Below are 12,408 nucleotides of genomic sequence, written 5' to 3' on the forward strand. Positions count from 1 at the left end.
ACAAAGCAGTCACAACAGCTGTACATTTCAAGCTTGATTTCTAAGAACTGCATAAAGAAAAAGCTTGGTGGGTGATTCACAGCTGAACCTGTTTTTATATTTAAATACAATTGTATAAAAGTACAGATGTGAATTTGAAGAGGTATCTCTGAAGACAAAATGTGAGTTAAGTTTTTTCTTCATTGGGCAGGAATTTTGTCATAATTTGAAATGATCTGAAATATGTGTCTTTTGTTTTTCCAGGTTCCTGTTGCATGTAAATCATGTCCCTGTGGCTACATATTTATTAGTCGAAAACTCTTGCATGCTAAACGTGCTGAGAGATCGCCACCCATTACAGGTAATACTTACAAAGATGGGAAGAAAGGGACAACAGTTCTTTCTGTTTTACTTCTCTGTGTAAATTGACTGTTGTCAGTTCATTTTCCCTTGAATTTGTGCATGGTAAACATTTAATGTGTTACTTTTTATTGAATTTTGAGGCGAGGGAAAAGCTGATGTTTTCAGTCTTACTTCCTTTGTACTTGTGATGTTGGCATTTATTCTGTGTATATTCTAGCTGCACATATTGGTCACTATGCAAAGTAACACCCTACAGAAAGCTTTCTGTTAATCCTATTTTGAAACTAAATGTATGGAGGTGCCAAAGGGATTAGATTTTAGAGTACGTGCTGATTGAGGCTGGGTTTTCTGAAAGTAAAAATCCTCTTTTTTTGTGAAGAAGTTATGCTGAATTGTGCTTATTCATGAACACCTGAATGGCACTTTGTATAAAATTGATTGTATGTTTGATATAAAACCAGGTGGGTCTTCCATTTCTCTGCATGATTAAATTAAAAAAATAGTGTAATTTTTTTGTCTAATTTGTGTGTCTTTTGTTGTTGATGGGCACATTAAGAAGTTAGTTGAACATGCATTCTGGCATGATTAATGTTCTCTTTGTGTTCTTTTTTATCACTTCCTCCAGTCCTAATAGGAATTAGTCACAACAAGCACCTGTCAGGGAATTTTTTTTTTTAAGTATCTGATTTATATTGTCTACTTTTTAAAATTACCTACCAAGTCTACAAAATGGAAACTAAGTATTTGATATTTATATCATTATTTTGAAGGATACTTGTCATTTACTAGCTGCTAGGAATTATATGACATTATGCTAGCTAACTGAACTTTGAAGGTGGAGGAGGTTAAGCAATGTCAATGGTACTGTTTGGAAGCATTGGTCAATTTTCTTTCCCCTTCCCTGATTGTTTTATTTGAAAGCTGATAAAATTGTTACCAAATGAAGCTTAAAGACATAATCTGGTAGAGCAAAGCTCTTGTATAATTCAGCTTGGTACATAGGAGATGCAACATGGGAGGAAGAACTCTGTACATGAATACGTGCTGGGGGCCACCCTGCTGGAAAGCACCTGGGGTCCTGGTGAACAGCAGGCTGAACGTGAGCCAGCGACGTGCCGTTGTGGCAGAGGTAGCTAATGGTATTCTGGACTGCGTGAGGCAAAGCATTGCCAGCAGGTCGAGGGGATCTTTCCCCTCTACTCGGTGCTGGTGAGGCCATGCCTGGAATACCGTGTACAGTTCTGGGCTCCCCAGTACAACAGAGACATGGACATACCAGAGAGAGTCCAGTGAAGGCACCACAAAGATGATGAAGGGACTAGAGCATCTCTTCTCTGAGGAAAGTCTGGGAGAGCTGGAACTGCTCAACCTGGAGAAGAGAAGGCTCAGGAGAATCTTACCGACGTGTATAAATGCCTGAAGGAAGAGTGTAAAGAAGACAAAACCAGGCTCTTTTCAGTGGTGCCCAGTAACAGGACAAAAGGCAGTGAGCACAAACTGAAACACAGGAGGTTCTCTCTGAACAGCAGGAAACACATTTTTACTGTGAGCACTGACACAGGTTGCCCAAAGAGGTTGTGTGGTCTCCATCATCGGAGATACTCAAAAGCCATCTGGATGTGGTCCTGGGCAACTGGCTCTTGGTGGTCCTGCTTGAGCGCAAGGATTGAACGGGTTGATCTCCAGAGGTCTCTTGCTACCTCAACCTTTTCGTGATACTGTGAAATACAGCTTTTGTATTAACATTAGTGACAAGTTACCCTGCTGTCCAGTTTGTACCCTGTGTGCATACAAGTTTAAAGGGACAACTGCAGCAAAAGGAAACCAGTTCCCCAGGAAGATGTAATGGGAGACCATGCATGAGTGTATTATGCTTGTAGGGTAACTGCAACTTCTTTTAGAAAACATTGTTCCAGTATTTTTGAACAATAATAGCTACTGCAGAATGGTGCTACAGCCTTGCAAATGTGTAACTGTTCTGTATTGAAGAGCATGCTGTCGTGACTGTACTATTTTTGGTACCCAAGCTCATTAATCCAAACTTCACTTACGGTGAAACTCATGTAAATACTCTTTTTTTTTTTTACTCTGCTGTGTAGGAAAACAATACATCTGTTCAGCATTAAGTATTATGAGGCCTTGTCATAGGCGAGGTTTGGTGGGACATCTTTACTATGTAATGTGGTGTTTACTGACAGCATTGACCCAGCATCTTGATTTGTGAGAGCAGCAGAGTGTCAAAAGAGGATGAAGCACTTTGCTGTTTGCCTATGTGATAAACTTTTTTTTTTGCTAATGAAGACATGTAATGGGCTGTCCTGATGGCTGTGATCTGTACAGGTTTTTTCCATGTTATTATGGTGAACTGAACTTTTTGTATACTAGCAAAAGTCTTGTGTTGTAAAATACATTTGAAGTAATTAAAGACTTGATCCTTGTAATCAAGAAGTGAAGTGTCATTCTGGATCTGACACCTTAATTTCTCCGTCATGCAGATGTAACTGTTCTGTAAAGGTATGGAGAGCGAGCTGCTTTTGCTAAGAGATGTAAAGAAAAAAGGTGATTAGATGGGGTAAGCACTAAGTAAATTAAGAGCAAAGATGAAAACAACCCTGGATCATACCATCTCTATTCATTTGCACAGATAACAAGAGTGAGGCCAAAAGGAGACGGACAGAGAGAGTTAAGCGAGAGAAGATAAATTCTGCAGTAAATAAAGACTTAGAAAACCGAAAAAGATCCAGGTCTAACAGCCACTCAGATCATAGCAGACGGGGAAGAGGACGACCTAAGAGTGCCTCAGCAAAAAAGCACGACGAAGAAAGAGGTACTCTTGCTACTTGACTCATGTAAATGTTGTGAGAACTGGAAAAATATGTTCATTGGGTTTTCTTTTTGTATGAAGATTTTTTTAATCAGTAGACCTTTATGCTGTTCAAACCAGTTAAGTAGCTAGACTAGTTCAGTCAATATCCAGTATCTTAATATGGGGAAGGGGTTGTTTCACATCTGTAGACCTCTGGTTTTATGTTTCAGTGTCTGGTTGGAACTAACTGCAAAGAACTAAGACTGTATTTTTAGCCACCAGATCAAGTTTCAACATGTAAGTTGAAAGCCATTGAACTCTAGTGCTTAGTAGGTTTTTTGGCTTGGATTTGTTTAATTTTTTTGAGGTACCACTGCTCTATATCACAAGGACAAACAATATAATGATACCTGTTATCAGAGAGTGATTAAGATGATTGGATTTCTTTAAAAGTTCCTTGAAACCTTTTGGAGGGCCAAAGTAAAGAGGGTATCCTGAGTCACTACTATGACCTGGGTTTTTGTCCCATGTTTCTATAGAATTAAGCTCTAGAGGAAAGAATGCCTTCTTGCTTATTAAGGTTCCTTGGTGACCTGCTGTTCTTGCTCTTTATATAATAAAGAGACTGTTACACACACTAGAGTAATTTTGTAGCCCTTCAAGTGTGTGACTGTCACTTAAGATTCCTGTCTTCTTAAGAGCCTATTGACACTGCGTTTGCTCTCTGTGGTTTTGGAGATACTAGTTTTGGGCCTGAATAATTAATCCAAAACCTAGCATAGACTTAAAAGGCAGATGGGAGAGGAAGAACAAGATTTCATGTAAGTATGCAGAAGATCTTGTTCTTAAAACTACTGAAACTATCAAGCATACCTTGTGGCATAACTTGGAAATGTATTTTTTTTTTCCCCTGCCACCTTATTTTTTAACAAAAATGGGTATTAATGAATGTTGCAGAGTTCCTTTAACTTCTAACTTTTCAAAATCAATTTTGTTGTCTTTGCTGTTTAATGTAAATCTGTTTCTCTCCTATAAAAAAACAAAGTATAAATTGGTATTTTGTTGGTTTAGTTTTAGTACTTTTCTGTGGAAGGAGATGGAATTGGATTTCTATATGTTTTCTGGATGGCAATTGCTTTAATGTAATAGGAATGCACTTACAATATCTAATCTCTTCACTTGTGGCTTATCTATGTATGTAGCTTCACACAATATAGAGCTTCCCTATTTGTTACTGATCCACACTAGACTTTGTCTAGCACCTGTAGGATCATTTCTAGGCATTTTACTGCCAGTCTAGTTCACACACAGGTTTGGTTTGAAAATTCCTGCAAGCTTGTTGGGTTGCCCTAAAAAAGTAAACCTTCTTTTCTATCCCCTGAAAAAGAGGAAAGCAATAAAAAAAAAAATCTATTCTCTTAATGCATGTTTTAAAGTCTCCAAGAAGCAAGAATTTTAAAGTATGAGGGATATTTAGAGAACATCTTTTCCTGTCCAAAACTAGGCTGAATGTTTTAACGTCTTGCTGCATACTGCGCAGTGTGACAATATGCCAGTGCTCTGAGGTAGAAAACTAGAAAAATGGATGTAGTGAGATGTTTGCATAAGAGAGTGTGTGGTGTGTTGTTTTCTTGGGTTTTTTGTGGTTTTTTTTAAAGTTGAACCTCACTTGAGAAGATTGCCTTCACCTTCTTGTCCTGTCCTATCATCAGCTTTACTTGCTACTGTGACTAATGGTACTGTTTCTTCCTCAGCCTCTTCTGCAGAGCTGGTGTAGAGCTTGGGTTCACACCCATTTGTAATTAATCTTTGCTCCTCACCAGTACAGCACACCTTATTGGTTAGGAGTATGTGGGTTTAGGATATTTTCTTACTTCTGATTTATTTCAGGTTATGTCAGACTCTAATGTGTGTAGAATATTGTGGTGAATATTGGGCAGATTTAAAAAAAAAAGAGGTTTATATATATATATATATGCATGCAGAGGACCCATAATTTTGTAAGTAATTACTATAAAACAAGTTAACGTTGACCTCTGCCTTTTCAAGTGGCTTATAAAATTGGCCTAACTACTGTGTATGGAGTAATTAGTGGGGAATTTTAGAAATATTTTTCCTTTACCAAACCTGCTGCTTGATAGTGTTGTTTGTGTAAAAGCACATTAAGCAACTTAAATTCTTCTACACCATTAAGGTGATTTTTGAGTGACTCATTGCTAGTCGTTGTATCAGACTGGGTAGTTTTAAAAGTCAGCTCTGGAGTGCAAGGCATTAGCGTAGTGTCAGACTTTAAGTATATTATTTCCTTGACTACTGTATATTTCTAAGATATTTTGGGTGCATGTTACTTGCCACTAGAGATTGTGCTATTCTTCTTTCTTGCAAAAGACTTGGAGAGGCCACTGCTTGCAAAGCTGTTAAATATTCGGTGCCTCTTGGCCTCTGCAGTGCCTAATGCAGTTGTAGATTAAAAACATCTACAGAGATGTTTTCTTTACAGGACAGAACACCTGAATTATAACAGCATGCAAAAGCAAATAATCTGTCCATTTGAAGACCACCCAGCTGTGAAAACTTTCTTCCTAAAGACACCCAGGACATCTGTAGCTGTGCTTTCTTGTGTGGTGCTCTTTTCACACATAGCGTGCTTGTTCCCAGTTATGTCTCTGCTTTTTGACTAGTTCTTTTGTATCCTTCCTGACTGGTTCACATTAGAGCAAATTTCTGCAGGACACAACAGCAATTAAGAAGGTTAGGAGAAGCAAAAGGGCCTTTAAAAATAAGCTGGTTTTTCTGCAGATTTAGTAAGAAGGAATGGAGGGGGAGGAAGGAGAAAGCTGATGTGGATTGAGGGGACATGGTGGAGTGATGCACCCAGAGAACATTCCTCTCGCATGTTTGAGCTGTGTGATGACCGTGGAAAACAGGAACTTCTCACTGCAGGCTTGGCTTGTCAAAATTGGCAATTTCTTTGTCAGAAATGCTACAATATGTTTTGAAAATAGAAAATTCATAATAATCTGATTCTGATTGTTGTGGTGGTATGTTTTTTATTTTACTGTGTGGGGCTGTGATACACAGCTAGACAGGTTCCCAGGCTGCCTTGTTGCCTAGGTAACAATCTTGATTATATTAAAACAAACAAAAAGCCCTCCTATGCTGGAGGAAGTGGTGCTGGTTATTGTGCTCCTGAAAGAGGTCAAGTGAAACTCAGAGTGGTCTGGAGTGTTACTAAATCATACTTGATACTTAGCAAGGGGTGAATCTTTACAAAGATCTATACGTTTCAGTATCCCTGTAAAACTTAAGCAGAGTAAATTTCTTGACCCAAGCTTTCTTTTTCCAGTAATTTTCAACTGTATTACTCATACATTTGCTTGCCCAATGTGCGGATTTGAAGTATTTTACTATCTTAGTGAATCTCAGAACTTTGGATTTTGAATCCATACAGAATTTGTGAGGGAGGAGGGTCTATATTTGATGTATGCATAAATCACGATTTTAAGGGCTGTGGGTGTAGCGGGTTGGAGGAGATCTGGGGATGTGAGAGACGTGCTACAGAAAGACTGAGTATTTTCACCTAAATAGCCTCTTAGTTGTATATCAAAAACTTAGTCTATTTAACATCTTACAAAAGCGATATTGTGATTCTGTAAGACGGGGCTGGGGAGAAGTATTTTTAGTTTTTCTGTGTGCTAACACGTTCAGGTTATGGCTGGATTTGTTTGTATTGGGAATTATGAAAAAAGGGGAAGGGTTTAGATACGAAAATACAAAAGGTTAATGTGGAATAACCAGTGTGCGTAGTGTCTGTGCTCAGAACAACTCCCAGTACTGTTAATTTGTAAATGGTGGGAGGAAGTGGAGCAACCCAGACTGAGTGTAGATATAGAAACTGGTCTGTCTTAAACTACAGGGTAGGACTTCAGCAAAACAGTTTCTCAGCTTTCATTTCAAACTCAATACACTAGAGAATAGTGCATAGTCTTGCATAGCCAGGGAATAAGCAGAAATCACTTACATTCCATATATGAAACGTGCTTTGATTTGCTTTACTTTCAGACTAAAAACTGATGCACCTTTTTGTGTCCAGGCTCCTCACTAAGCAATTTTACTTGCTGGTAAAGGTGAGCTTTTGTGTGATTTAAGTTGTCTAGAAATCTTTAAGTAGAGGGGTTTATTGCTGTGTGTCTCTGTCAATATTAAATCAGAACACAGTGGTAAAGGATTTTTCAGTTTCTCTCACTTAGTTGTTTGACACGAGCACTTGACTTCACAGGGAAGGCAGTCTGGAATGGTGTCTGTAGCTGTAACAGACAATCAGATGTGAAGTCAAATCTAAAAATGCTGTTATGAATGTGGACTTATTGAAGGAAAGACCATGTGAGTAGGTGGAGCCAGGAGGCGCTGGGATCTTTTTTCCACATGGTGTTTTCCATTAGTTTTCAATGCTGCTTTGTATTTCACCTGCCTGTTGCTGATTTAGGTGTTTTGGTGGAGCAGTCTGCCAGTGTGCTGTGCTCAAAAAGAGTGTGCATGAGTGTGTCTGTTAATGAGACAGAGGGGTCTGTCAGGTGAGTGTTGTGACTGTCCAGGCCACTGTAGAACTTGGATTAGAGATGGAGATCCACAGCTAGACGCCAACCTTAAAGCTCTGTGTGTATTCCTTTCTTCTTTGTCTACAAGCTTGGTCTTCCGCTGACAAAGCTGGGGGTTTTTTGTTTGGTTGGTTTTTTTTCCCCTTAACGAATTGTGTCAGCTGCTTGTGACTAGCTAAACTGGGATTTATAGTAGTGATCTGGACTAAGTGGTATTTGTGAAAGTACTATTCTATTAGTTTTATCACATGCTGTAGTGTACTTGAGCACTGCAATATGGAAACTTATTGACGGCTTGCTGTTGTGTATCTGTAGCCTTGAAAGAAGCCAATATGAGCAGAGGGAATTCAGAGGCTCACTGAGATGTTAGCACAGTTCTCTGTCTGGGATAAGAATGAAAGCCTGCTGTATAGAAAGTCCTGAAATGTTCGTTGTGACAAATTGGGAACCTGACTTCTGCCATGTATCTGCTCTCTGGTCTTGGACACTGTAATTAAACTCTTGGGTTTATGTTACTTAGATGTATAATAGGAAGACAAATGTTGTATTTAATGAGGATATGATGAATCATCTTTGTTTTCTTGGATGGGAAGTGTTTATGCAAAAGCAAAAAAAACCCCCCAAAACTGGAGGAACACTTGAATGCTCTTTTGTGTCAGGAATCAATGTAATGTTAGTGACTCATTCTTTCCTTGTCATTAAAGAACAGAAATTCAGTCATGCTTTTGGATGACTAATTCAGTAACTCTTGTAGCACCTTTGCCTGCATTCCTTCCTCCTCTCTTTCAATCCCTCCCTGCACAGGAGTTGGTTGTCTAACTTCTTTTCAATTCCAGTACTCCATTCCACATAATTTATTAACCACTATGTAACTTGCATTAACTTTGAATAATAGAAAAAGCTTCTAATAGTGACTTTTTTTTCTTCTACAGAGAAACAAGAAAAAGAAGTTGACATGTATGCTAACCTTTCAGATGAAAAGGCCTTCGTATTTTCAGTGGCCTTGGCGGAAATAAACAGAAAAATTATCAATCAAAGACTTATTCTGTGACTTGTAAGCACAGTCTGATGCATTTACATGCAGAATGGCTAGCGTATTTCCAAGGTGTCGTGGACTCTCGGGAAGTGTGTTGTCTGCACCGACAAGAACCATAGTATTTCCTCTTAAAATTCTGCTACTGTTCTTGGAAATCAAATTCTGTTTCTACAAGTCAGAAAAAGTGTTCACAAGATTGTGCTGTGAAAAATCAGAAGGCAGATATGTTTTACACCTTGAAGACAAATGCTAGACAAATGCACAGAGAGACTGCACTCATTCCAGAGCACTTCTTTTAAATTTGTTGCCAGAAATGCAATATTTTAAATATTTTCAGAAATAAATGATTTTCCTTTAAAATTATATATTTCAGATTTTTTCAGCTATATTGCAGTTTATGTATGTACAGTTCACATAACTTTTTAATAAATTGATATTCCAATATTTTATTGAACTGAGAATTCGGTACATTTGTGATACTTAGGGTGTGTTGGCTTTATTCCTCTTAGAAATCTGGTATTCATCCTAGGGATGACTTCAGATTTGCATTTTTTTAATAGATGTGATATGATTTTGATAGGGAGAAAATTAAAGTGGTTTCATTTGGGTGGATTATTCTGCTTGACAACTTGAATTGTGTATGAATTCTCTCTAGAAAATTATTCCTTGTTACATAGAGTTGTTTTTTAAAAATCACATATACTCTTTGGGGTCAGACTCCTGAAGTTTGAGAGCTAAGCACTTGTTTTGTAACCACTGTTTGCTGGTGGTTTGTGCTGCTGCTTTGTCCAGATGGTAAGTACTTCCATTCTCTTTCTTGGCCCATCATTTACTGGAGAGGGAGAGAAGCAGGCATCAGAGATGTAGATTTGCAGCCAGCATGTTTTTACTGGTATTTTTAAAAGATGAGGATATGCTAGTTCCATTTACTCTCGACAGCTTTTTTTGTCTCTTTTAAAAGTGTAATTGTTAGCAGGATTGTCTTTGGACTGTTGACTGTAAATATCACAGCAAAAGTCTACCTGAGCGTGCAAAAATGAGCTGTTCTGGTAGAAGTAGGTTTGGGGAAAACATTGAACAAGGTCATCTTTGTTACAGTGGTATAGTGCAATTTGAGCCAGAACTCTTAGATTAGTTAATATATGGGGATTTTGTCTTACAAAAAAAAAAAAAAGCTCAAGCCCTGTAAAATTCTGAGGAAGGAGGTGTAGGAGGCAATTGCATTCATAAAATCTGACACACTAGCTTGTTGTCACCTTTCATTCACTCTTTTCTAAGAAGGGGAATGCAACTAAATGTCTTAGTTTTACTTTAGTATTACTCATGCTTTTCAGTCTCAAATTACTTTAATAGTGAGAATTACCTAATGAAGTTCTGCTACAGAACTGATGTCTGGTTGAAACAGAGATTTTTATTAATAAAGTTAGACTATCAAATCCTGACTGTTTATTAGTTATTGGTTAAAGGAAGGAGGAGCTGTGATAGTTTTGGTTTAAGCTACAATGGACTGATCAGATGCAAGCTTTGTAAGCAGAAGCAGGCAACATGGAAAGTGATTTTAATTCTTAACTCCTAAGGAGAAATTGGAGTTGTTTTTAACACTGGATGAGAGGGATGGGTGTGGAAATGCAGTTAAACCACTAATCTGCATTTATCTTTATTCCAGTAAATGAGGAATTGCGAACACAAGACCTACTTCCCTTCATCATGTAGACTTCTGCTTTCCAGAACTGTAGCCTGTCACAGATACCAGTAGTAAGGACAGATGAGTAACTCTTAAGAATAGAGCATATGTTTGCATGGTAAGTTACTGAAGTTAGAATGACAAAAGGGAAGTTCTAATTTTGAAAAGTTAAGATATGATCAGGCTGTGTTGCTTCTATTGCTAGAATGAAATCTACTGTGTTAAGAAGGGACAAAGGGAACTACTAATGCAGTCGGTTTGGCAGTCTAACCTGCGTTCCTACAGGTATTTCTTTCTGCTCCTGTAAATGGAATTAAAGTTATCTTCAGAGGAGTGAAGTTAATGTTAGAGGTGACAAAAGTTAGCTTATGACTTTTACATTTAGATTGGTCCCTTCTCTGATAAGTACTGAAAAAGACATTAGTACCTCTCAAAAGCACAAGGCAATTTTTTCTTCTTCATTGATGGAGGCTCTGTTGAAACAGTGGTTGAGTTCTATTTCTGTACTACTTCCGTTTGTCTTCCCCAGGTCTCTGCTGACGGTTCTTTCCCACTTGTGGTCATGCTATTTTCCTTCCCCTCCTGGCTTCCAGTTTCTTCAAGAAAGCTGTGATGGAAGCAGGTGACCTTGAACATATCCTAGGGAGAGACTGCTGCTTTGCCAGTGGATCCTGCAAAGCAAGAGTCCTGACTTTCTCTTCCCACCAACCAGACACAAATAATTCTTTCCTGTATAGACAGGACACTTCAGCGTCTTCCAAAAGCACTGGTAATTCTGTGGCTGTGGTATGCTAAGACATAGGTTCCTCAGAACATACTCAGTGACTGAACTGGAAAGCATCTGTGTTGTATGAAATAGGCAGCAGCACAATGGCATCTCAAGAGCTCTTTCTTTGTGTGTTAGGGGTGATCAGTGGATGAAACATGGTGGCAAATCGTAGGTTATAGTTGTAAAATGTATTGGATTTCGATCTACAAAACTAAAATAAAGCCTGTGAAAGCTAAATGATAAGAGAGTAGAATTCTACGTACTGCAGCTCTGACATACTTGGAAACTGCATAGTTTCCAAGAAGCAGGAATAAATGTGTAACACTTCAGGAAGTTGCTTGTGCAAAATTTTTTTTGGTGACTCTAGTTCCAGTATAAGATTTTAGGCCCTGCCTTTGAATGCATTTATGGTTCAGTCTAACTTAATTTGTTCCACTGCATTTTATAGCATGAGACCTCACACAGAAAAATAGTCTTCTTTCAGAAAAAATAAATTAGGCTTCAGGTTTTTTAATTAACTAGAAAGAAGACCAAGTATATCACCACCACAAAAATACCACTCCAGCTCTATACCACTTCTACATGTTGACTTACCTGACTGGATAAACTTGATGTTGTGAATAGTCTAGGATTGTACTGGAGAACTACCTGTTTATAATCCACCATCTAGCAAGCTCTGCTTTCTGACACTTCTTTCCCCTTTTTTTCTGAAGAACTGTGCTTCCATTGTTTATATCTCCGCGTAATAGCATGTTAACCATCAGGCAGATTCACAGTTCATATTCTGGCTTGACATTTCCCTGCATTTACTGTTTTCTGCTACTAGATGGCAGCCTTATTCTAAAGACAGTTACTGTCTGTTCAAGCATTCTTACTATTGATACTAGGAAGAGCATAGTATTCTGTTTTCGGTGAAAGTACACGGAAAGATTATTTTTATGTAGAACATCACTCATCTCTAACTTGGGAGACTAAAATCCTGCTAATGGATGTTAGTGGCTGCACTGAAAGTAGATGGCTTCAGCAGCTGGGTGGGATGTTAGCTTGAGCAGTGAAAATTGATAGAGATTAATAATTTGTCAAGACCAAAGAACTCAATTGGTAATTTAATAAAAAATGGTTTAAGGAAACTCTTCTTCATCTCCCCTGGAAGTCCTATATATGTAAGTTTTC

The 12,408-nt window shown here is 38.2% G+C and overlaps 1 protein-coding gene across 1 annotated transcript; it reads left to right on the forward strand.

Moving 5' to 3' along the window:
• Nucleotides 1-243: 243 nt before the first annotated feature.
• Nucleotides 244-9,226, forward strand: CUNH16orf87 (chromosome unknown C16orf87 homolog; the record flags this gene model as incomplete). The annotated part of the gene is made up of 3 exons (XM_010178280.2): nucleotides 244-340; nucleotides 2,987-3,169; nucleotides 8,679-9,226. Coding segments are annotated over 3 exons (399 nt in total), but the record flags the coding sequence as incomplete, so codon positions are not given.
• Nucleotides 9,227-12,408: the final 3,182 nt, after the last annotated feature.

The sequence above is a fragment of the Antrostomus carolinensis genome, unplaced genomic scaffold (assembly GCF_000700745.2).
Source record: "Antrostomus carolinensis isolate BGI_N321 unplaced genomic scaffold, ASM70074v2 scaffold14041, whole genome shotgun sequence".
In the NCBI taxonomy this organism is placed as follows: Eukaryota; Metazoa; Chordata; class Aves; order Caprimulgiformes; family Caprimulgidae; genus Antrostomus; species Antrostomus carolinensis.